The sequence below is a fragment of the Abrus precatorius genome, unplaced genomic scaffold (assembly GCF_003935025.1).
Source record: "Abrus precatorius isolate BTA unplaced genomic scaffold, Abrus_2018 Scaffold7, whole genome shotgun sequence".
NCBI lineage: Eukaryota > Viridiplantae > Streptophyta > Magnoliopsida > Fabales > Fabaceae > Abrus > Abrus precatorius.
Window position 1 is genome coordinate 2,211,225 of NW_020874417.1, and position 24,085 is coordinate 2,235,309.

Genomic DNA, 24,085 nt, shown 5'->3' on the forward strand with positions numbered 1-24,085 from the left:
TAAATTCTTTAATCATTATATATTTTTATAATATTGTTGGTGGCACAGGAAGAAAAGGCTGAGAGAGAGTCAGGATCCCTCTACTGCCATGCCGCCCTATTAGCTAAGTAGCCATGGCTCTATCATTTTTCTGACCCCAGTAGCTAACCAAGACAACTCATCATGCGTGTTCCCTTTCAAAACTTTCTTAGCTGTGTTCTTGAATTTTTCCTTCTTCATTTTACTGTGCATGTATGATACTTTCTTTAATTCACTGTTACACAAGGTGGGTTGTCTCTATTGAACTAGGATCACCTTTATTTCCCTCTCTTCCCATTTTCCGATTCTTCTATATATATTTTACGATACCATCAAGATTATTTTGATTGTTGTAGTACTAAGTAGAGTTTCCGTTATACTTTCTGCCCTCTCTCCTATTCATTTCGTTATTTTCTGGCTTACAAGTTTGGAAGGAAGCCAATCTTTAACTGGAATCTGAATCCCCTTAGTCCCTTCAACTTCTAAGTTTTTCATCTTACTCCTCTTCTTAAAGTTCCTTCATACACTTCATAGCTTTTTTAATTAAGGCACTTAATTGCATCAGTTTTCTATCATGTTTCGTAAATTCATTTCTTATTTGTGTGCACTCCAACAAGCTTTTATAGTATTATTACAGTGCATTTTTTTCTTTTCACCTTGAGTAAGTTCTGTGTTTGAACTACATTCCTCAGTTTGTCTGTTGTGGTTCCAAATGTTTGTTACCATGTTTTTTTTTTCTGTACAATGACCAAACATATATAAGTGCTGAGCTCGGAGATTAAGGCATGTAGCATAGCCATGTTATGGGGAAAAAGATCACAAGGGAAAAAGTGAAGCTGCCAGCATGATCTAGCTTTGGTTAGTGGGAGCCAGAGAGTGCTAACCCTGACTAGGTCATGCTGTGCTAGCCTCACTCCTTCCTATTTGGAGACCAATAGACTCTTACCAATCTTCTACCACTAACCTTAGCTAAAAGCAAAAGGTGAGTATAACTGTTCAAGACTTGTATTACTGTGTTAGCATAGTATATTCTTTCTGCACTTATATTATGGCAGGCACGCAACATACCTTTTCCCTTTTACTTTCATCTGCCTTTTAAATATTCCCCCTTGATGAGCAGGTTTACAACGCCTCCTTGGTTTTTTATTCCTTAACTTGCTTAGGGTTCCAACAAAACCTGAAAGGTGTGCATTGTTTATACTATTGGTTTTTGGCAATTAACACTAACTGTTATTAAAGTTTAAATTGTCATGAATGAAAGTGATCTGTCATGCTCCAAGGCTGTCGCTAGGGAACATGTAATAATCTGTATTTGCATACATGTTTCAAAATGCCAGTGAACGTTGCAATAGATGTTGCTACATCATCATTAAATAGTGGCATGAAACGTACAATTTTCCGATGCATGTTTGATCTGGAGTTTTAAATGAATTTACGACTATTTAAATTATAATTATTTTTAATTTATGAATGTTATGCTGTTGATGCTCTTCCGAAATGGCATGTTTATGTCAGCTTCACTTATAGTGCATTGTGTCGTGTATAAGTTGGTGAAGAGTGACCTTTTATCTATATCACACGTTAAGTAATGGATTATGTATTTTGTAATGTAAATTTACATTCAGCGTCTTGTATGCATCACGTAATAATAGCTTAATGAGATGTTACTATTTCCGATCCACAAACTCTAATAACACGTGTTGTTCAGTCAATATATAAAGCTTGCCTAGAGAAAAGGAAAAAAATATATATAAAGACAGGAAATAATGAAAAAAATGGAAGGAAAAATGCGATGGGAAATAAGATGCGAAATTTGAAAGGAATAGTGGGAATTAAAAATAAGGCGTAATAGATAAAAAAAGGCCAATACAGGACTTGATAGGAAAAAATATATTAGAACGTTATTATTATATCACTTCGTACATAACTGTTCCATCTTGTTGCTGTTACTATGTGATGTGATTACAATTTGCCAGATTTTCTGGATATGCATGACACGATAACTTTTGGTTCTTTCTGTGTGATGGGTACTGTGGAGACTGCTAGCGCACTATGAGTATATAGATTTCTTCGCTTGAGAGAATAGAAGATAATTTTTCTGAGAGAATCTACGAGTGGAAAAGCAGGGAAGCAAATCTTATAATTGAATATTTGTTTATTGTATTGTGTTTATAAATTAGACACAGTTTATCTCTATTAGCTTGGGGTATATACCTCTACATAGAATAAGATATGTGGTGTCTTTCCGTGCAAATGAATTAGCACAAATTTATGTTAATTGTCGCTTCACATAATGTTATATAACTCTACTTTGTTACTTTACATATAAATTAATATTTTTTTTTGGGTCACAAATGACTGTTAATGTAGTTTTTCTTATGCAATGGAGTACAGTTTTTTGGCTCAGTAGTTTATATATTAATTGTTCATAAATGATTTACGTTAAATCTAAATTGATGTACCTAAAAGATATAGGAAAAGACATAACAATCGTTATTCATAAATCTGAGGTCCAATGCCTTTTTTAATAATGGGAGATATGACTTGGAGATTAAGAATAGGTTCTCTAATGAGTTGTTTAGAACACTGAAGCCGTTTAAAGTACCCTAACGAACTTGAGTTGATGTTAATCTCGGTACATTGTCTGATTAATTTAACTTTTTGACATAGTTGTAATTCTTTTAAAACAATTGATCAATTTAAAAAGAATTGTTATTTTTTATACCTGTGTTTTATATTACGTTCATTTTTTTAAAAAAATTGTCTGTTTTCTTGTGTTTTTTCTATCGCAATTTTTACTTTATTATTTTTCTTCACCTAATTTATGCGAAGTGTGAAAATAATCAATTTCCTTTCAAGAAACACTGATACAACGTAAAAGCCCGTGAAACGTTAACGTAATGAATCGCTATGTTTAGCTTAATTGAATATGCCAAAAAAGAAATGCGAAAGATAATATATAATTATTCGATGGTTATATTAGTTAATATTATAATTTTAAAAAGTATTAAACGAGAACAAGTGTCAAAGTGATACTTCATCAGATAATGTTTTTTAAACCTGATTTTTTGTTTTTTTGGCAAAGATCAAAAAAAATTATAAAACTAAAATGAATTTTAATAATCTTAAATAAATTTGAAATATATTATTCTTGCTGAAACCAAAACTGTAAATTGTGAATGGTAGGGAAGCCCTGAGACGTGAGCAATGACGACAAGTTTCAACTTTCAACTCCACAAGTAAGTCGTGACAACTGAATGTTGAATCCGTAACAGATATTGACCCAAAATTAATTAGTCTAAATGTGTATTTACTAATTCCTGCCTGATCAAATGACTAGTGTTCGCATTCTTGGTCATATCATTAAAGAACTGGTAGAATCAAACTCAATTTCATATCTCATTTAAGTGATCACAAAGTCGATAAAAGAGGATTGAGTCAATTGAGTTGAGCAAATTATAAGGCTGAGTTTTAAGTATTACATCTGAATTTACTTTGAGTTCTTTTCATTTAGCTTTTTATTTTAGAACTGAATTTCAAACTTCTTGGCAGGTTCAATGGCTTAAGGCAAATACGACACAGTAAAAGTGCATTTTCATAATAGTTTGCCAGTGCCAGGAATGTGAAGAAGTTTTTTTCATAAGTTTTGGTTAATTTGGTATATCAGCACAAGACACAACACCAGACTGTCATGGTGTATTAGTCGGCTCCACATTATCCATGCAGCTCGGTTTCTGTAGTTTTGTGGCTGTACTACATGCTTTCATGCATAAGTTCATGCTATAAAGTTATTTATAATGTTCTAAAGATTGCATGGTACAAAAGCTTCCAATTTTTAATATGTGAATTTGACTTCCAAATTGTTTTACACTTGATTCAGTGTAACGATAACGCCTTAATTAGAAAGATTCAAGAATTTAAAGATAAGCCTTGGTACATAGCTTTAGTGGGCTAATTATCTATGAAAGAGTGTTGCAATATTTGAAGAGGTTAAGGATTTGATCTTTGTATCCTTCTTTCCTCAATTAGTTTTATTCACAGGATGTGATGGTCCTGCAACCCTTTACCCTTGGTTGTTGTTTTCCTGTTCCCATGTATCAAAAAATTAACTCTATTTAATTGCAAGATGCGAGATTTGGTATCTATTTTAAAACCTAGACAAGAAATAGGCTTTTCTAATTTTTATTGACAAAGTTCAAAGCTTAAACAATGCTAGTTCAATGCAAGTGTAATAGATTGTTTAGACATTTTTTAAAATGTACAAAATTATATATGATAAGAAGTTAAGTCTAGTATTTTTTTAATAAAAAATTGCATTATTTAATAGTATCAATGCATTAAATTTTATAATTTATAATAAAAAATTATCATACATAACTTCATATCATGTATAATTTTATACATAATAAAAAATTGATATATTTAAATTAAGAGTTAGTTTACTATTCCTTCTAAAATTGTGTGAAATGCTTGGAAAAAAAGTTTTATTAAAAAGTTTGTACAATGTGTATGGATTATGTAAGGACTCATATTTCAACAACTAATATTTTAAATTGTGAACATCAAAATATTTCTTTAAGCGATGTTTAATTGAAGAAGAAACAAGTCACATACGATTTTAAACTTCGACAATGCAATTTTTGAGAGCATCTCATAGTTGAAACAGCCCTACGAATAAGCTCAATAAGATATCCTATGAAGATAGAGTCTATGAAAGAAAAGAAAGTACCATAGTACATTTTTTTATTCCATTAATTTTTGGTGAAAATGACAAACACATTGGAAAATTGAACATTTTGATTTAAGAAATGACTCACTTTACCAACTCCCTAATTCACAGTCAAAGTTATTGTATTTTCCCTATAAAGTTACATTAATTAATTATATCTGAATTATGTATACATAGAAAATTACACGTGCATCACATTTTAAGTTAACCTTTGATACACAAAATACAAAAGGCACGTGCGTAATTAGACCATGAAGTCAAGGATGAAACATAGGGAATCAACAATTCAACATTATTATGTGATAATAATACAAAGGAAAAGAATAGTTTGAAGAAAATGTCAATGGTTCCACCAACAAGTAACTGTGTCCTCAGACTTGCAAATTCAAATGAAATCTATCAATTTAGTGTCATCAACTTTTCAAATTCTTCATAGCTAACTCGACCATCTCCATCCAAATCTGCTTCTCTAATCATTTGTTCAACTTCTTCATCTGTCAGCCTCTCTCCCAGTTTCATCATCACGTGTCTCAGCTATAAAACATCAAAATTGTCTCTTTCTAGTCACGATGTTTCGCAAGAATTAGTAAAGAAAAATTCTCTTTGTTTATAAATGCTACATGATTATGGAATTATTTATTTTATAATTAAATAATCAATTATATCACTAAAAAAATACATGTTAATAAAATTATATTATCCAAATTAATTTATATAACAGTCTAAAATCAATTTTACGTAACTTTAAACTGAACAGATACTATATAAAATATATGGAATTGAGAGTTATTTAGAGGATGCATGAAAGGTGCTGAAATGCAGATAGAGTTGCATGGCATGTTGTAGGTTACCTCATTGGCTGATATATATCCATCATTATTCCTATCAAATACTTTGAATGCGTCTTTTAGCTCCTCAGTCAGGTTTTCCTAACAAAATTGACAATTAACATTATAGCCTTACTTAAGAGTTAACCTTTTATCCCCCCATTTCCCTTTTTCTTTCTATTTCTTACCTTCATTTTTGCTCCCATAATGTTGAAGAACTCTTCAAAATCTACCCACCCATTTCCATCAATATCGACTTCACTAATCATATTTTGAATTTCTTGTTTTGTTGGATTCCCATCTAATGAATGGAAAATGGTTATCAATTCGTCCACAGTAATGAATCCTAGGAATCACAAACATTTTCATGAATCGAAGTCAACTAAAAATGGCCTTTATAAAACCACCAAAATGAGCCAATGGTGGATATTAATTGAAAAATCAACATTTATTTAGAACTCAACATGGATTAATTAGGTGCAAAAGACCACACCGTCTGAGTCCTTGTCAATGACGTGAAAGGCTTCACGGAATATAGCTATTTGATCTTCTGTCCATGCATCTGCCATTATTTGCTGCAGCAGGCTCAATTGAAGTGGAAATCAGGAAATACTAGTAGTGTAAATTGCTTATTGCCAATGGAGGATTGTGGGAGAGCAATTTTTGTGTTATAATACTGTGTTCCTGCTTCATTTTACTTTTATAGATGTGTATGGGGAATTTTTTATTTAAATTGAAATAGTCAAAGCACGTTTGATGGAGAATTTCTAATTCAAAATCATAGAATTTTTCCAGAAGGGTGTTAGGAATCGACTATTGAATGTACGAATTTTTCAACGAGGCTTCTTTCTTGTCGCACCTCCAAACTACAATTTAACACTCACCACCAAGGAATCGCGTATTTGCAACCCCTATGCAAGTAAGGAAGGGAATTGGACATGCATTTAATGAGTATTCACTAAAATTATCTACATCAAATAAATTTATTGGGTCTACACACGAGCGCAGTCGCATGTATATAATAAATAATTATATAATTGCATGTTTATTATATTGGTTTGTCTTAGTTTTGGTATTATAATGACATTATCGTTTAACTATATATACTAAAAGCTAAGCATGTTCTACTTAATTAATCAGGATACATTGCAACCGTGCAAATATGTCTTTTTCTTAAACGCATGTATGAACAGATACCCCAATATCTTATTTAAACTCAACTTTTACGCACAAAAAATAAAAATAAAAAACCTTAACTCACTACGATCATCCTCACATGCTAGCTTTACAATGAATTGGTTTCCACTAGTACGTACATAATTGCTAGCTTTTTCTCCACATTTGGTTGGTAATTCTATTTGTGGGTATGGAGGTACCTAAGCCCCTACATATTCTTATTGTTAAATAATTAATAAAGGATAAATTTAAAATCAAATTTCTTGCACCTTTATCATAAAAGTTCTTTAAATAAATCAGTGACGTGAATATTTTTTTTTAACATAAAATAATCTCTCCTATGTATATTGCCATTTTTGAAGTGTCAATGTAACGTTATTTAAGCTGAGAATTTGATGACAAGTATGTTAAAAAATTGACTTAAGTTCTTTTTTATATATATAAATAAAGAATGTTGTTAACCTGTCTATAAATAAAAAAAAATTATAAAAAAATATGCAGTTATTATATTAAAATTATAAAAATATAATAACTGTGTATTTTTTTTATAAAATTTTTTTATTTATAAATGCTTAGAGCTGAGGTTAAAATCCATAAATAAAATACTCGAGTAGGCTAGGCCCATACTTGAGCTTTTGACTTGGCCCAAATTTGGTTTACACGAAGCTCTTCCTTGCTTCCTTCTCACACCACAAGTATAAGGTTTGGGTAGACCAAAGGTTTGTTGAAAGGCAGAGTCATAGCCTCCACTCATGGTGAGTTTCCATGCTCTATTTCTTGTCTGTTTTATCTCACTCATAGCTGTAGAAGCAGAAGTAATGTCAAACAATCAGCTCATAGATTTTGTTATAGTGCATATCTTCCTTAATAGCTTCTCCTTCAACAGCTGATATGAACTATATAGTGGCATCTTGGATTCATATCAGTCGGAGAAAAGAAAGAGGGAAGCCATCCTCTGAACAACCATCGCAGTTTAACGATGTCCTTATATGATCATTACATACAGTAATGTTGGAATAGTTGACCTCTTATAACTGACGAATGCTGATGGACACAGAACGAAATAACATGTAGACGTGTAAAATGGTTACATTGCATTAGGCCCTCCCACTCAAAATTATCATAGCAAAAATCCACAGAAAAACTGAGCTCAATTTGGCAGCAAACTAACTGAGGTTTGATATTAAAAGATATTTCTCAATTGCGTGCATAATAATAGTACATTTTATGAAATTTTGAACAAGAAACTGATAGTATCAGAAGGTTTACTAACAACAAATATCTCTCAGATTGGCTGACCTTTGGGAACAATTTGATCTTTGAGCCACATGTAAATAGGAACCAATACAAACCATGTAGCTGCCAAGGCACCCAAAACGAAGCGCAGTAAGAAGACAAAAGGATTCACAGGCTTTTGAACATCTTCTTCCTTTGGACCGAGCTGCAGTAAATAGTATAAACCAAAGTCAATCAGCACACTTTATTTGTTGCTCCCTCTTGTGAAGCTATGAAAAGGAAATACACCAATGCTTGCCATTTTGCAATTTCAAGGGAATAATAATGTGAGTTCTTTGCAAACAATTAACATATTCAATAAAACGTCACATTATTAAGCTGAATAGTCATTCTGCAGTGAAGCAAGAATCCAATGTTTGGCAGAGGCAAACACAGGTAAAACGTTAGTTCTTTATTGGTAATTCAGATTCTAAGCCAAAGTGATATATCATTCAAACAAACAACTTAAAGATAACATTCAATTGAAAAAACCCAGCACATTTGCCATCCTATGTACAATAATTTTGTAATCAAAATCTGTATTGTTCTATTTAACTTCAATTTATTAAAAGAATGAGAACCTTTGAGAGTTGAAAAGAAAATGTGAAACCTGACCTAACTGAAAGTAACCAGTAAAATCAGACACATCAGTTAGTTAATCATACTTACTGTGTAGTTATTTTCTTTTCACCTTTCATTTCGGTTCATTGACACTTCTCAACAGTCAACTGTTTCCATGTTATATATTATTTCCATATCAGGATATGACCAGTCGTCTTTTAAGCACAAGTGCACAACAGCCTGATCAAATATCAAATATGTACATATTCATGGTACAAAGCAACAGAAATTTAATTAAAAATCTCATTAGTACATATGCACTAATATTATAGTGTTTGAAATGGTTTTTCATATTCAATGGCCAAGATATAGTATTCTTGGGTAGGAGCTTTATAAATTCTAGTTCTAGCTACAAACAGTAGTGCTTTGTTCACAAGTCCATGTTGCTGCTTACATTTTCAAGATCATCACCACAGAGTCAACTGACTTTGTAAGCTTAGCCTACACCTAATCGGATTTGGATCCTCTATTTTCTTTTTGAGATATGAAAGAATCATTTTCAAAGGAAAGACAAACAATTCTGGGCCAGTGTTCACAAATAAACTTTTAAGTATGAACAGAACAAAAAAGGGATCTAAATCATAAAATAGAGGATATATTCTCGAAGGTGCTCAAGTAATCAGGAAAAGAAGGGGTAACCAATATTTCAAGTTCCTAAAACATCAATACGAGCCACATCTTGCAAGAGGCAAATTCTAGTGTTATATATGTAAAAACCGCCAGTGTGAGGGTGTCCACTCTGCTGTTCATTGTCCAAGTTAAGTGTCTACTTTGTTTATGTTCAGTAAATAATAAAATGGTATGATGTATCATAGCACAAAACAAACACACGCCATCAAGGAGAGAGATAAGGCCACATACATCCTGCCAATGATTTGAATTAAAATAAAGCAACAACAAATCCCACGAAGAAAACAAGGGCAAACATACAACAAAATTTAGATTGGGAAGCTAAGACAACAGATACCTGCAAAGGAGAATCTCCAGAAGCAGGCTTAACACCAGTCACTGAACAACCCATAATCAAGCCATGACGGCGAACCCCACGATACCATTTTGGTCCAATCCTTTTTAGTTGGACATCCTTAAATCCTGCCTTTTCAAACCACTCAATATACTCTTCCTCCTTGGGGAAAAGCATCCAAACATCTGCAAAGAAACGTGACAACCAAAATGTTGGGTAAACCGGGCCAATCAAACACGCTTTGCCTCCAAGTTTCAAGACCCTGTACGCTTCCTTGATGCCACGCTGCGGATCCGGCCAGTATTCAATACTGAGAAATGAAACACACCATCATCATCCATCACCTCTTTTATATTATATCAAAACAGCACATATACATTAACAGCCATACTGTAAAGCAACTTTAAGTGTATGTCACTGAATAAATTGAAATGCAAGGCAACTAGAGCACGGTAATGCAAACTTGACAGAGCAGTACCTTCCAGCGGAAACATATCTATCGGCATAATCAGTTCGAAAGGGAAGATCTTCGGCATCCCCTTCAATTATCTTGCATTCTTTCAACGGTTCCTTCTGCTTGGCCTTAGCAAGCTGATGAGGAGACTGATCAAGAATGGTGACATTCTTTGCATCCACATGTTTAACAATACCCAATGTGGTGAAACCCGTGCCACCACCAACATCCACAACAATCATGTTCCGATCACTGAGATCAGCAGGTTCAAGAGCTTCATCCCTCATATCCTCAGTCCAATGGCCAGGGTTTATGACATGGTCATACACAATTGAGAGGAACCTGTAGAACCAAAACGCCTCTTTCTTGTGCTGTATGAACCTTGGCTGCGAGGTTGGCCTCGAAGCAGAGACACTACAAGTGGGTCCCACTGTGTTCCTAGAATTGGGAAACCTATTTCTCGTATTACCCACTAAACTCATTTTGGGAAAGCCCTTACCGTGCAAGTCGGAACCGGTGAAACCCAACGCGTTTCCGTTTAGGGTTCTGAAATTGAAGAGAGTAAGCTTTTCAGTTCCACTGAGCATTACTGAAGCCATTGAATCAATCTACAAAAAACACAAAGGAGTTCAATTCAAGACTCAAAGTGTGAAGTTTACCTCACAACGAGTTAAAGGGAGAGTTATTATCTTAAAAAAAAGAATGGAAAATATTAGCAGAAAAATGAAGCTTATGTGAGATAGAGGAAGAAAGAGGACCACATCCACACACAACCTTGTATTGAATGTAATTGGGGTTTTGCAGTTGAATTTGGTGTCGCTCTCACAAAATACTAATTGCAATTCATTTCTCACCACTCGCTGAACCCGTGCCACCTACGTCTTTTACTGTTATTTCTATTACTGTAACGTGTCTCGCACAAACTTATCAGTTAGTATTTTGATATTGTTTATGTAAAAACTTAGTAATTTGATTTGTTAGAACTTCAATTTTTGTTTGTCTAATTTGAGTCAACTAAGTGGTGATATCTGTATTGAAAGCATACACACCTACTCATGAACCCGCCATGTCTGAATCACCCCAAGGTCTGTCAGTAGATTTGTGTGTCAACTCAGAATCAAAATATCTAACCCAACTCACCTGTGCATGTAAATTGAATGTAATAATCAGAATAATTTTAGAGTGTTTTTAAATATAAATATTTTTAGAATAATTTTTCATATAAAAGTATTTTTAAAACTTACTTCTTTTTGTCATGTCAAGCTATTTTTATATTATATATTTCATTTTTAATACAGTATTAGTTATGTATTTATTTAAATTTTAAAATTTTTATATAATTATATTTTTAATTATTTATTTTAAATTTTAATTTAATGCTACTCAGGTAGTGTATGACAAAATTTAATTAAAACCTATATATTTAAACTTTTAAATGACAATTTAAATCCGGGTAACTGGTGTAATTTATAATAAAAATATACTGATGATAAAATAATAATTTAAATAAAAATATTACAAAAAATTAAATTTTAAGTAAGAAAGATGAACTAATAATAATAAATTTATAATGCCCAGTTAGTTTTTTAAAAATAAATTTTATTTAAACTTTAAATTTAATAGTCAAAATCTTAAATTTTATGGATATATTTAGGCCATTGGTGGCTGGCTCTGTCAATGATCGCCTTGAATAAATGTAGAAAAATATTTTTATTATGGGTGTTTACAGTTTAATCTAATTTAATTTAATATTTATTCAAAATTTATCAGATAAAATAATATATGATTTAGTTTTATTTATTTTAAAAAATATATTTATTTTTATATGATTTTAAATTTGATTTTTATCTAACTTAAAAATTAAATGAATTTATTTTTAAAAAAATTAAAAATAGATAGAAAAACATTTACTAAAAAAACAAAATCATGAAAGGACGATAGATTTTTCGATAAAAAAGAAAAAAATTCAATTGGCAAAAAATAAAATTTTTAATGAAATAGATGTAATGTATTATATAATTATGTATCATTATAATAAAATTGAGAAAAAATATATCAAATAACAATAAAAAATAAAAACATTTATTATAATTTGATTTTATTTAATTTTAGTAATAAAAACTGTAATATGCAATGCCATTTTTCGTTTTACAGTTTACTTTAAACATTTTTTGCTCTTTATTTATTTGAATTAAAATGTAAATAATAAATACTTTATTTTGAAAAAATGAAGAATGGGTTTTGTAAAGAGGAGGTTAGGTTTGAATATTTTATCACCGCTCCTCTTAACCCGTCTGGTCTTTGACGAGGACGATAATGGAGGGAGCCTCTAACCCGCCCCATTGCCTAATATCTGAAAAGACGATACTTTTTCCCTTTTGCATGTATTGTTAGGAGTGTCACTCTCTTGCTGCTTAGTTAAGCATTTAAAAAATATATGACGGGTTTTAATTAGATACGCCTCAGAATCGCCTATTGGATACAAACTCCCAACTCATGTGATGATCAGAGCATAACAGTTTAAATTATTATAATCGTTTCATATAATGATAAACTTTTTGTATAGTTTAAATGAAATATTATACAACGTTTGCGAAAGGACAAAGCAAAGGGTTGGGCAGGATTCAAAGCATAGGAAACGACGGGCATTCCATTGCTTTGACAAGTGTGGCGTTGGATTCTCCGAACCCAATATGAACAAACGTAGACGCTTTACGCCAAAATGAACAAGCTTTGTTGTGAAATCCACAACACAAAACGATGACGTTAACACAGGAAAACGACAAATAGTCCATGCATTTCACTAAAAGTATTCACAGGCCATGATTCAGTTGTATCTTCTTCTCCATCATTGGACGCGTGATTCCTGAATGAATCGGCTACTACCATCAAGCCTAGTGCCAGATGAAACAAGCCCCGAATGGATGAACAAGGGGGATAACACGTGGCAGCTAACGGCAGCTACTCTTGTTGGGCTCCAAAGTGTTCCGGGTCTTGTTATACTCTACGGTAGCATAGTTAAAAAGAAATGGGCCTTGAACTCGGCATTCATGGCACTGTACGCATTTGCTGCGGTTTTGGTTTGTTGGGTGGGGTGGTGCTACCAAATGTCGTTCGGTGAGAGGATTTTTCCGTTTCTGGGTCGTCCAAACGTGGCCTTGGATCAGAAATTCCTTCTGCGCCAAGCTTTTTCAGGGAACTTTCCCAATGCCACCATGGTTTACTTTCAGTTGGTTTTCGCGGCTATCACGTTGATTCTCATAGCAGGAGCGTTGCTTGGGAGAATGAACCTTCATGCGTGGATGTTGTTTGTTCCTCTCTGGCTCACCTTCTCTTACACCGTTTGTGCCTTCAGTATATGGAGCACTGATGGATGGTTATTCAAGATGGGTCTCATTGATTATTCTGGTGGCTTTGTTGTTCACCTTTCTTCTGGGGTAGCCGGTTTCACCGCAGCATCCTGGGTATTATATATTATATCACTTTTTCATTCATTTGCATCATGTTTTCTTACATAATAAAGTCTTATACGTTAGTATTTTAACCACATACATATATAATAAATAAGAGAATGAATTTAATTTGTTAAAAATTTTAGATAAACGTATTGATCAAGTTTAAGTTTACCTATATATATATATATATATATATATATATATATATATATATATATAAACGAATAGCATGTTTTGTTAAATTAGTTTTACATTAAAATACATATAATTTTATATTTATAACTTCTGTATTAAATTTATGCTTTTAATATGATTCATACATAATATCGCTGTAATATACTTCAGGGTTTGTTTGCAGGTTGGACCAAGGGCAATGAAGGATAGAGAGAGGTTTCCTCCAAACAACATACTTCTAATGCTGGCTGGGGCTGGCTTACTATGGATGGGATGGACTGGATTCAACGGTGGAGATCCTTACACAGTGAGCATAGATGCATCTCTTGCCGTCCTTAACACCCACGTGTGCACGGCCATGAGCTTGTTGACTTGGCTTCTCCTTGACATCCTCTTCTTTGGAAAGCCTTCTGTGATTGGAGCCACTCAAGGCATGATCACTGGCTTGGTTTGCATCACACCAGCAGCTGGTAATTTAACATAATCATAATAATAAAATTTAAGAAACATTATGACAAGTTATTTTGTTAGGTAATTTGAAATTACGAAATATTGCTACTAAAATTATTTTGTTAGGTGTGGTGCAAGGTTGGGCAGCAATGATAATGGGAATGATGTCTGGAAGCATCCCATGGTACACAATGATGGTCCTCCACAAAGAAATTAAGCTCCTAAAACAGGTGGATGATACTATGGCAATATTCCACACCCATGCTGTGGCTGGTTGCTTAGGTGGCATTCTAGCTGGCTTCTTTGCTGACCCTAAGCTTTGCCGTCTCTTCTATCAGGTACAAGATTGGCAACACTATACTGGCCTTGCTTATGGCATATTGACAGGGAGGGCCAAGGCAGGGTTCAAGCAAATGGGGGTTCAGTTCCTTGGCATTGTTTTTGTGATACTTCTCAATGTCACCACTACTACCATTGTGTGTCTCTTGGTTAGGACCATAGTTCCATTGAGGTTATCCGAAGATGACTTGCATGTTGGGGATGATGCTGTGCATGGTGAGGTTGCCTATGCATTGTGGGGCGATGGAGAGAGACTTGAGACTACCAATGTTGACACTACGAATTTTGATGAAAGGAATAATCGTCAATGGCCAACTTTGGAGCTAAAAAATTCGAATGATGTTCAATTGAAATGAAGGATCAGACTCGGGAGATTCTAGCTGTTTTGTTGGTTTTGTAATTGTCTAAGAGGAAAGTAATAAAATAAGGAGTGAAGAGAATTTGGTTCCTCTTTGATTATTTTTGCAAAGCCAGGGTGTACATTGCATGATGACCCCGTTGTAATATATGCGTTTGATGAAATAATAGTGTTTATTTAAGCACATCTCGTTAGTTTATATGCTTCAAAATTGACAAGAAAGATGTCTTAGGCGAGCCAGTCTAACTGCATTATATTTTATTCCTCCGGGTTATTCCTTTTTTTTTTCAATTGTATTAAAGACATTTTATCGTATTGTTCGTAGCTGTTGCCTGTTTGTTCTAATTGACACAGTTTTGTTCAGGTGAAAGTTCTTAACTTTAAGAAATATTACCTTTAAAAGTGTTATATTCATTTGAAAAATGTGATTGTCATTGTCGGAGAACCAAAACGGGAAAAAAAAAATTGAGAATGACAAAAGCTTTTGTTCAATTTATTTGGCCTACACAAAGTAGGTGTGATGCTGAGTTTTCCCTTCAATGAAGATGAGAGAAAAAGAGGGACGCTGAACGACATGTTCCATGCAATTAGCACTTTAGCAGTGGAAGAAGAGTATTGAGGTTCCCTCGGTATTGAAAAATGTATTGAAGAACAAGTTTCGATCATAATAATATATTAAAGTTAATAAAAGAATACATAAGTATCAAAGTTAAAAAGTGTTAAGTTGTTTTTAAATAAATAAAATACTTAAGCTAAAATCTCTGTCCCACATTATTAGATAAGGTTCAACGTACAAATTTTAATATAATATTATCTTATAAGAGAGAAAAAAGGATAAATGAAAAAAAATGTTAATCTCAATTCTAAAAGATGAGTTTAAATATTTAAAATTTAATATTTTTATTAAAAATAAGTTACTAAAATATTAAAAAAATTTAGAAAAAAACGAATTTAATCTTAACTGTTAAATTAAAATGCCTTATTAAGTAAATTAAGTTTAAAAAATTAATTGTCACTCTTTTAAATAATTTTATTTTAATAGATGATATTATATTTTTCAAAATAATTATAAATATTAAATTTGATTAATTTCCATCCTCTTTATTATATGAAAGCATAACTCATAGTTTTTTAAGTTCAAACTCAAACACAAAGTGCAAATTAAATGTTAAAGATAAGTCACAATTAGACCGAGTCACTCAAGACCAAGTTGAAAAAACAAGTCTTACACAAGCATGTTAAAAAAATATAAATTATATAAATAAAATAATAATAAATCTAAAATCCTGACATAATATTAAATAAGTAAGTTACTCGAACTGGCACACAAATTCTAAAAAAAGGAACTACTGTAACAATTTGACAATCTCAGTCTCAGCACAAGTTTAATAAGAAGAAGAATAAAACTACTAAAAAAAATTAATATGTAATCCTTGAATTAATTAGTAGTTAACCAGTGGTGTGGTATCGTTTCATTATCCAAGTTGTTGGCATACTCTTGTGAAATGGGGTGACCGAGAGTCATATGAATTGGGAAGAAAACAAAAGAAAAATAAGGGAAGAGAAGAGGAACAACTTCGCAGCAGTGTCTTCTTAATGGTTAGTACTGAGAAGAGTTTAAAGGCATGAAAAAGACAGCAAGAGAGAAAAAAGGCTCGCTTTTTCATGCTTATACTTCCATGAGTCCGCACACAAAGAAATAACGCTTTTTTCATTTATAGTATAAACAAAGCACTCTCAGAGTCTGTGATGGCTATTTTTGTTGCATAGTGTTTCAGATCTGTGTCGTATAAAGCAGAAGTGAGGTGGGTGAGGGTAGTATTTTGCTGGATGAGTGCTAGTTAATCCTTATGGCGTCTGAAACGGCGTCGTCTGCGGATGAAGAAACCGTTGTTGTTTCAGTTGCAGTTGCAGGAACAGGAGCCACTGATAAAAGGGGCAAGCACCGGATTCTAGCCGAATTGAAGCGTCTTGACCAAGACTCCAAGTTTCTTCAGGTTAGTTAAAAGTTTCTTTTTTCAAAAAGAATTCCATTTTAAAAATGTTGCTTGCTTTGCTACGATTTCCATTTGCTCGCTTGTTTAATGGAACTGAGATAAGACTTCTACTTGAAATAGTGGAACTGATTAGTGCAAAAAAATGTTGTAGAATTTGTGTAGAGTTTGATTTATAGCAATTTCTGACAGTGGTTTTCTATGGTGCGCATGCGGATGTTGAATTTTGATCAACATAGACTATTAAACGATATTTATGTGTACGTGTAAATATGGAAAGTTTGGATTTTGGTTGGCATAGGAACCCCATTTTGATTTGGTTTCTGGGTTATGATCTTACCATCATTTGTCGAGCTGGTACGATTAAATATTCTGAAACATAGGGTGAGTTTTAAAGGTTATGCCTGAATAAATTTTGAGTTTAAATGTAAAATGTAATTGGGATTGGATTGAATTTCTATTTTACGGCCTGGATAAGAAGGGGGCTTTTTTTGGCTCAGCATAATCTAGCACGAAGTCAAAACCTGTTAGAGCTTAAAGGGGGCTTACAATATCAGAGAAATCTTCATCAATAAACTACAAACAAACCATAAAAGTAAACTTGGATACCGAATCTAACCCAAAACTTTAAGGCTTTTAGATTGTGAGTCCTTATGCCTTATATGTTGCCTCAACTTCTTCATTCTTCCACAACGAATAGCTTCTTCACTCACATTTGCTACCTCAACAAAACCAGGCTGACTAATTGGGCTCAAGTATCTTGTTTTGCTTCCTCTAGTCACTGGCCTTAGTTTTAGCAATGCGTGCCATTTACAATTTCCCCTTCCTTTCCTTCAGAACTATAGTTTGTTCTCAAAAAATTCTCTTGTCCTGAACATTGTTTATGTTGATAACACGGGTTCATTGATAGAAAGTTGAAAGTAACAGCCAACTAACATCTATTTTGAAAGTGAAGTGATTAAGTTCATGATCATACTGTATCCTCTGAATCTTTCTCTATAGGGATTTAGATAGGCATCTGGTGAGTTGCAAATCCCTCCCTTGTTTGTTAATTTTGGAATTCCAAGTCACTGCTGCTGTCTATAGCAGCAGTTCTTTAGGAATTTCCTTGTTTAGATATTTTTAAACACATATAAGGAATTCTCCTGTTGGTTGTTCCATGATGGATAAATTATTGCAAAATATCCTCAATAATTAACGCTCTTTCCCTGGTGATTCTAGTGTGTAATAGCCATTCTCACTCTCTTTAAAAAATATAGAGAGAGATTTGGGTCTCCTGTGATGGCAGCAATTCATTTCCTTATTAAACTGCTCATAAATATCAATACATACAGTTACTTACATGGGATGGGAAAGATGGGTAAAGTCCTTTAGACCTTATCAAATTAGTTTCACAAGTTAATCAATTTCAGAGCTTTCATATAATGTTCCACATTCTTTCTCAGTATGTGTGCTACTAGTTGCATTGCAAATTGAAGAAAAAGCATGACCCTCTAAGTCAAGAAGAGCTTGGATGCATAATGCATGATTGCATGTGTCTTCCAGTGGATATGGACAGTTCATTCCAAAAATTTTCTTCAAAGTTCAAACATATTTAGAACCAATGAATTGTTTTCTTTCTGACAAGTCTGAGCCAGTACTTGAAATTTTGGCTGCCTTTTTCCTGTTCCTTTAAAGTTATAATAAGATGGGAAAATTAAAGTAGAATAACTTGTAGTGAAGGAAAAATTATCTGTCAAATGCCTATTTTATGACTTCCTAGCAGAAGTACATTTGGACATGGTTCAGTTATGTAATACATGTTTGGTTTGAGAAAATTCACTTTTCATTTCTTAATTTTACAAATAATTTAGGAAATACTACTCTATTTTTACTTTGTTTATTTTCCTTTCAAAGACTTGTAAAGGAAACAGTGAAAAACAACAAAAATCTCGTTTCCACTGTTTTCTATACAAATTTTTAAGAACAAAACAAAGTGAAAACATGGTAGCTTTTTTCTACTTATTTGTGAAAACAAAATGAGAACAGAAAACGGTTTTTTTTAACCTGCCATTTTGACTTAAGGCTCACGCTTTTCTGTCTTGTGTCATAGATGTAAATATCTAATAAAGGGATATATTGCTTCGCTTTTCTAGTTGCTCAAATCAATGTTAAGCCCTTTTGCAAAGTTGAGTGCTTTCTTTTAGTGTATGTCAATAGTTAACTTCTGTGAAAAGCAAATTATCTCTCTTACCGTATTTCATGCATTTGTCATTTGTTTTTCATTCTCTTTTCTTAAATTGAATGCAGGAAGAATTGGAGGAGCTTGAGAAAGCAGAAAATGTGTCAACCATATGCATGGAGTAAGTCCTGACTGAACAATTGTTTTTCTTCTCTGTTAAAGAATAAAGTAGAAAATCCTGATATATTGCTTATGGGAGAATTGCATATTGATTCGAACATCTGAAATAGATAAATTCTAGTTGGATTTTCCCATTCAGTGAGCAAGGTGTAGGTTGTTGTTTCTCTGTTGATGGACCCTTTTGTCAACTGGGAAGCTAAAAAGCACCCAGCACGATTTTTTCATTAGCCTTGCCTAAAAGTTTATCTTGTTAGTCTTGTGCTACAATATGCTATGAGGCTTAAACAATTTCATTTCACATAGTGCAGCTTGCTACAAAACATGGAAAGTAAGCCTGATCCACTGCTCCCAGAGTAATTTCTATTACCTATATATTTACTTTGTATTCATTATTGCTTGTAGGTGTAGTCCAATACTCATTAATTCTCTCTAATAACAGAGTACATGGACCTGTAAATGTCTTATGGGATAGATGGTTTGAAGGGCCTCAGGATCCGCAAGCATGTAGATGTTGGATACTTTGATTTGAAGCCGTGTGTTAATTGCCTTGCGTGGCAAATAGGATGCACATGTTACTGCATAAAAGTGACTCCGGAGCTGAAGAATATGTTTCATGACATTTTACACCCCGCTCACTAATTCTTTGATGGATCCTTGCTTTTATTACATTAGATTCTGATCTGACTACTGTTTGTGTAATCACATTCATTTACTGCATTCAATTGGAAAGTATCATTGTTTGTGCTTATACCAGTGTGCATGTAATGCAAAGCATACCTGAAGGATTATAAAGATTTTCTGGCAGGCCTCGTAGCGGTTGGGAAAGCAAAGAACGCTCATAACTCCTCATTTCACAATTAAATTTGCTACTATATATTTGTAATCATGTTGCTTCTAAGTCTTCTTAAGTTCTAGTGTTCTATGTTGGGCCCAAAAAAAATCAATGGGCCTACTACTTAGCAGCCTTTTAACCAAAAAGTGAGGACTGAGGACGTTCAACAGAAATTGTCTGTTTGGACCCAAAAAAGGAAACAAAAGTTGTCTGTTATGGTGCCAATGTTGATGTTGCAGCAGCAAGAAGTTGAGGTATGGTGGCATCATGTGATGGAGATGGGGTTTAAGGCAAATAGTAGCGACTGAATTGGAGATTGTCAATGATAGAGGGAGTAACGGTGGACAGATACTATTGTTAGATAGAGAAAAGACCTTCTGTTTACATGAATGACACTGTTTAATCGCTGCATACTTGTGTTGTCTAAATCCAGCAATCGGAATTTGGTCTACAGAAATTTCACTTTATTGTTTGCTGCTGAAGTCTACATTTTTGGTAAGGCTTGTGCCTGTTTTGGTCTCAAAATTTTTCATCCCTATTTCATATAAATTATTTGTTTCAACACTCTTAAATGCAAATTTTATTATTTGAAAAAATAACTATTGACTAATCAATTAAAATAATTTATGTTATCACCAAATGCATAGATCAGTTAACTTAATTAGACATGCATAATGTAATATGCAGATGTTGATGATCTTAGATAAGAAATAAGTTTAAATGTTTTTAATTCTGATATTTTAAGTGGATTTTTTATTTTAATTCTTATAAATGAATTTTTTTTCTTATATTTTAGCAAATTATTATTTCTAGTCTCTTTAATTGGATTAGTCTAATTAAAAATTAACATTTAACATTTTGGTGAACAAAATTTGTAATAGAGATTAAAAATAAAAATTTGTGAAAAGGAAGAACCAAAATTTAAAAAAAAAATCATTTAAAAGAATTTAAAAATTTTGATAAAATATGAAATTAAAAAAAGTATTTGAGTAAGTTCGATTTTCTTCAAATGGTTAGAATATATTTAATTCTTGGTATAATGTATATGGATTCATGTTTACTTAATTGTTGTAACTTTAAAGTTAAATTCGTATTATGAATTTCTTAATGTGTTTTTAAACTTACTTATATGAGTGAAAAATTAATAAATAAATATATTTTTTCACAACTTAGAATCAACTAATGTTTTTCTACTTTTTAAAAAGCTTTCATATTTAATTTTTTTAAAATTTTAAAAAATAAGTTATTATTAACTTATATAAAGAATTATTATTTTTTCTACTTTTCTTTTTCTTTTTCTCATTAGAACTTCCCTGAAAAATTACTCAAAGTGTGCTTAATATGTTGCATTGAATAAAATATTGAGATTCAGCATTTAGGGTCTATCTGGAAGTAGATCAAGATTTGATATTTGTGAACAAAAGATGAACCTAACCCAGCAATAATACTCTGCAACGAGAAAGAACAGGAGTCAATGTTTTCTGGCGGCATGATCACCCCTTTGTCCTTTAAGCTATCCCCTGCATGCATTACTATCAGACAAACATATAAAGTTGTAGTGGCCGGCAAGCCCGCCACCTATATAGCATCACATATCCCATGTAAATCCAAACCTTTTTACTACATTTTCTACAACCATAGTATGTTGTTTTATAATATACTATTTAACTCTCAAGGCCCTACCAACTAGTTATTTGTATCCTAGTTGATGAAACTAAAATAAATATGAATTATAGTCGTCATGATTTATTAAGATATCACTGCTAAGAAACAAATCCTCATGCCACTAGCAAATGTTTTCAACATTGAACCTCGGCCCCAATGGTATGCAATTGGCACTTGCTGGTGTGATCAGTGCCATTTGTTGTTACATAATGGTTTGTTTGCATTGCGTTGTATTATTTTCAATTGTACAACAAGAGAGAGAGATGAAAATTAAAGTCCCATTTGGGATAAGAAACATGGAAGATAAAAAAAAAAAAGGAAAGAAACATTGCATCATCATCGTCAGCATGTATGTTGAAAATAAAACAGTTAGCAATCTGAATTCACAATTTATAATAAACTTTATGGAAAGCTTCAAACGATGATTATAGTAAGAGGGGAATATGGACTGTGGAGTGTACATGAAGCCATGTTTTGAATCCTCCAATTAAGTGCCCCAAGGAGGGAGTGGGGGGGAGCATGTGAGAATGGGTAATATCGATGAGGAAGGGCACTGCATATGGCAAATGGGTACGCGTCCCAAGCAAATTAAAATGGAGACATACCCTCTCCGAGTAACCCTTTTGTGAACATATCTCATCTTGTACTCACAAAAAGGACCGTTATACATCATTTTCTTTTCCTTTCCCCAATCGCTTTCACCTTAAATTAATCCATCTTCAGAGTGTTTCTATATATGCATATTTTTAATCCACCAACTACTTGGAAGAACGAGCCAAGCAAATATAACAACCCTCCCCTAGTATTCAATAACGTTCATGTTATTGGCTAGTTGCCTTTCGTTCAAGGAAAACTATAATAAACACATGCCGAGGTGTCTTTGGACTATAGACTTGTTATATATTATTATTATATCATATAATAAACTAAATTCTATTCCATTTCTATCTGTGCTATACCTAAACCCTATAAAATGTGACCTCATTCGCAGCAGAGGACTGTCCTCTGCTCTGCTATTGAATGAATCAGTACTCTAGCCAACTAGACTAATCATAATAACATTCGTTTATGGCTATTTTATTAATACTGATTGATTAAAATTAAATTACATGGTTTTTATAGATATCTTTTTCCTTTAGTGCACGAAAACTTGTAACTTAGTAAAGTGTAATATTATGGTAACACTGTCGTAAAGATTATATATGAGAACATGATCTAGTACAAGACACTAATTGTTCCCCCGCATATCATGTGCATAGATCCATCTTTTCTTCTTTTCGTCACTTATCATCTTTTTTTGGACTTCGGACCTTTAATTTCCCGTTTTTAGGTAAGAAATAAACACAAAGGCAAAGGCATGTGAATGTTAGGAGACTGCTATCTTTTTGGGATATAAAAAATTTGACTCTTGTTTTAGATTAGGTCGTGCTTGCTTATATTCAGAGTACCAGTGTGGTAATTATAGAATCTGAATCAAATTCCACAGGGAAAAAATAATTAACCTTCCCCGCTAGATGACAAAGATGCCATGTACTGCTGCACATGAAGAACAACTTCAACCACTTTATTTCCCTCTTTTACATTATCAACAAGAACATGGTTAGATACATAATCTTTCACCTTAATTATTACACACAATAATTCTCGTCATGTTGCAGATTCGCTGCTCTGACTTTATACTTACATATAAGTCAGTTGAACATGAATATGAAAGGACTCATCAAAACTAAATTATTTTTAAAGTGAGTAAAGTAAAACTATATTTAAATAAAAAAAAATTTGAAGGCTGAACACGTCTTAGTTAATTCACTTTAAAACTAGTTCTTTTCAAAATAGTCTTTTCCGATTGGATAATAATAATAATGCATATTTATATATATGAAATTAATATTGCTTTAAATTCTCGCATAATAATATAAAATTAATAAACTATATCTCATTATGAAATTAATCTATTAGCATAGATTAAGTTTCCACATGACACCTCATATATCATATTTGGATGGGGTTGAAATATTATTTTCGAAAGTTTACATAAAATTTTCTCCTATGATACCCCTCACAGTCAAAGGCAGAGTTTTAGGTTTGATTGCAAATGAGGTGAGAAAGTGGTTGTGCCTTGATAAAGTAACATGGCTAATGAATTGGGTAGGAAAAGGCAAAAACAAATGGTGCAGTGTCTGGCATACCCAAATATAAATGAATACAAGGAACAAATTTGGCTAAGCATATATACATACATAAAAGAAACAGAAAATCCATGTGAGTGGGGAGGAGAGGGATAGCAGTCTTCGAAGTGGTCCAAGTACTGAGCCCAAGATAGAGGAATCAGAATCCTATCTCCCCTTCATCATTGATTCGCCATTCCTATATGTGTTTCTGCCAATCACCTTTTTTCTACAATAATATATCA

The 24,085-nt window shown here is 32.8% G+C and overlaps 4 protein-coding genes across 8 annotated transcripts; 2 read left to right on the plus strand and 2 right to left on the minus strand.

Annotated features, from left to right (window-relative positions):
- Positions 1 to 5,146: 5,146 nt before the first annotated feature.
- LOC113872002 (calmodulin-alpha-like) lies at positions 5,147 to 6,143 on the minus strand. The gene is made up of 4 exons (XM_027509147.1): positions 6,068 to 6,143; positions 5,763 to 5,920; positions 5,599 to 5,676; positions 5,147 to 5,281 (listed from the first exon to the last, which is right to left on the minus strand). Exons 1-4 carry the CDS (start codon positions 6,141 to 6,143, stop codon positions 5,147 to 5,149), a joined length of 447 nt encoding a protein of 148 aa, XP_027364948.1.
- A 1,570-nt stretch (positions 6,144 to 7,713) lies between these two features.
- Positions 7,714 to 10,860, minus strand: LOC113873781 (2-methyl-6-phytyl-1,4-hydroquinone methyltransferase, chloroplastic). Of its 4 annotated transcripts, none has more exons than XM_027512094.1 (4): positions 10,089 to 10,830; positions 9,614 to 9,920; positions 8,695 to 8,826; positions 7,714 to 8,191 (listed from the first exon to the last, which is right to left on the minus strand). In XM_027512094.1, exons 1-3 carry the CDS (start codon positions 10,661 to 10,663, stop codon positions 8,743 to 8,745), a joined length of 966 nt encoding a protein of 321 aa, XP_027367895.1. In that variant the 5' UTR covers positions 10,664 to 10,830; the 3' UTR covers positions 7,714 to 8,191; positions 8,695 to 8,742. The 4 variants fall into 4 exon arrangements, with proteins under 4 accessions (XP_027367895.1, XP_027367894.1, XP_027367893.1 ...); XM_027512093.1 differs by lacking the exon at positions 8,695 to 8,826 and adding an exon at positions 10,839 to 10,860 and having other exon boundaries at positions 7,725 to 8,191; positions 10,089 to 10,672; XM_027512092.1 differs by lacking the exon at positions 8,695 to 8,826 and having other exon boundaries at positions 7,725 to 8,191; positions 10,089 to 10,672; positions 10,823 to 10,840.
- A 2,074-nt stretch (positions 10,861 to 12,934) lies between these two features.
- On the plus strand, positions 12,935 to 14,838 carry LOC113873884 (ammonium transporter 3 member 1-like). Its single transcript, XM_027512242.1, has 3 exons — positions 12,935 to 13,528; positions 13,878 to 14,163; positions 14,270 to 14,838. Exons 1-3 carry the CDS (start codon positions 12,935 to 12,937, stop codon positions 14,836 to 14,838), a joined length of 1,449 nt encoding a protein of 482 aa, XP_027368043.1.
- A 1,500-nt stretch (positions 14,839 to 16,338) lies between these two features.
- Positions 16,339 to 20,229, plus strand: LOC113872919 (guanine nucleotide-binding protein subunit gamma 2-like). Of its 2 annotated transcripts, none has more exons than XM_027510807.1 (4): positions 16,339 to 16,837; positions 19,124 to 19,176; positions 19,479 to 19,528; positions 19,615 to 20,229. In XM_027510807.1, the coding sequence occupies exons 1-4, from the start codon at positions 16,691 to 16,693 to the stop codon at positions 19,629 to 19,631; spliced, it is 267 nt and encodes an 88-aa protein (XP_027366608.1). In that variant the 5' UTR covers positions 16,339 to 16,690; the 3' UTR covers positions 19,632 to 20,229. The 2 variants fall into 2 exon arrangements, with proteins under 2 accessions (XP_027366608.1, XP_027366607.1); XM_027510806.1 differs by having other exon boundaries at positions 19,484 to 19,528.
- Positions 20,230 to 24,085: the final 3,856 nt, after the last annotated feature.

Excerpts from the sequence above, each read along its gene's own strand:
- LOC113872002 (XM_027509147.1), bottom strand. The coding sequence starts at position 6,143 with ATGGCAGATGCATGGACAGAAGATCAAATAGCTATATTCCGTGAAGCC. Across the intron at positions 5,677-5,762 it reads TTATGGGAGCAAAAATGAAG|GAAAACCTGACTGAGGAGCT; the intron begins GTAAGAAATAGA and ends CAATTTTGTTAG. Across the intron at positions 5,282-5,598 it reads GATATATATCAGCCAATGAG|CTGAGACACGTGATGATGAA; the intron begins GTAACCTACAAC and ends GATGTTTTATAG.
- LOC113873781 (XM_027512093.1), bottom strand. The coding sequence starts at position 10,663 with ATGGCTTCAGTAATGCTCAGTGGAACTGAAAAGCTTACTCTCTTCAAT. Across the intron at positions 9,921-10,088 it reads AGATATGTTTCCGCTGGAAG|TATTGAATACTGGCCGGATC; the intron begins GTACTGCTCTGT and ends TTCATTTCTCAG. Across the intron at positions 8,192-9,613 it reads CTGGAGATTCTCCTTTGCAG|CTCGGTCCAAAGGAAGAAGA; the intron begins GTATCTGTTGTC and ends TATTTACTGCAG.
- LOC113873884 (XM_027512242.1), top strand. The coding sequence starts at position 12,935 with ATGAATCGGCTACTACCATCAAGCCTAGTGCCAGATGAAACAAGCCCC. Across the intron at positions 13,529-13,877 it reads GTTTCACCGCAGCATCCTGG|GTTGGACCAAGGGCAATGAA; the intron begins GTATTATATATT and ends GTTTGTTTGCAG. Across the intron at positions 14,164-14,269 it reads TTGCATCACACCAGCAGCTG|GTGTGGTGCAAGGTTGGGCA; the intron begins GTAATTTAACAT and ends TTATTTTGTTAG.
- LOC113872919 (XM_027510806.1), top strand. The coding sequence starts at position 16,691 with ATGGCGTCTGAAACGGCGTCGTCTGCGGATGAAGAAACCGTTGTTGTT. Across the intron at positions 16,838-19,123 it reads AAGACTCCAAGTTTCTTCAG|GAAGAATTGGAGGAGCTTGA; the intron begins GTTAGTTAAAAG and ends AATTGAATGCAG. Across the intron at positions 19,177-19,483 it reads GTGTCAACCATATGCATGGA|CTTGCTACAAAACATGGAAA; the intron begins GTAAGTCCTGAC and ends CACATAGTGCAG.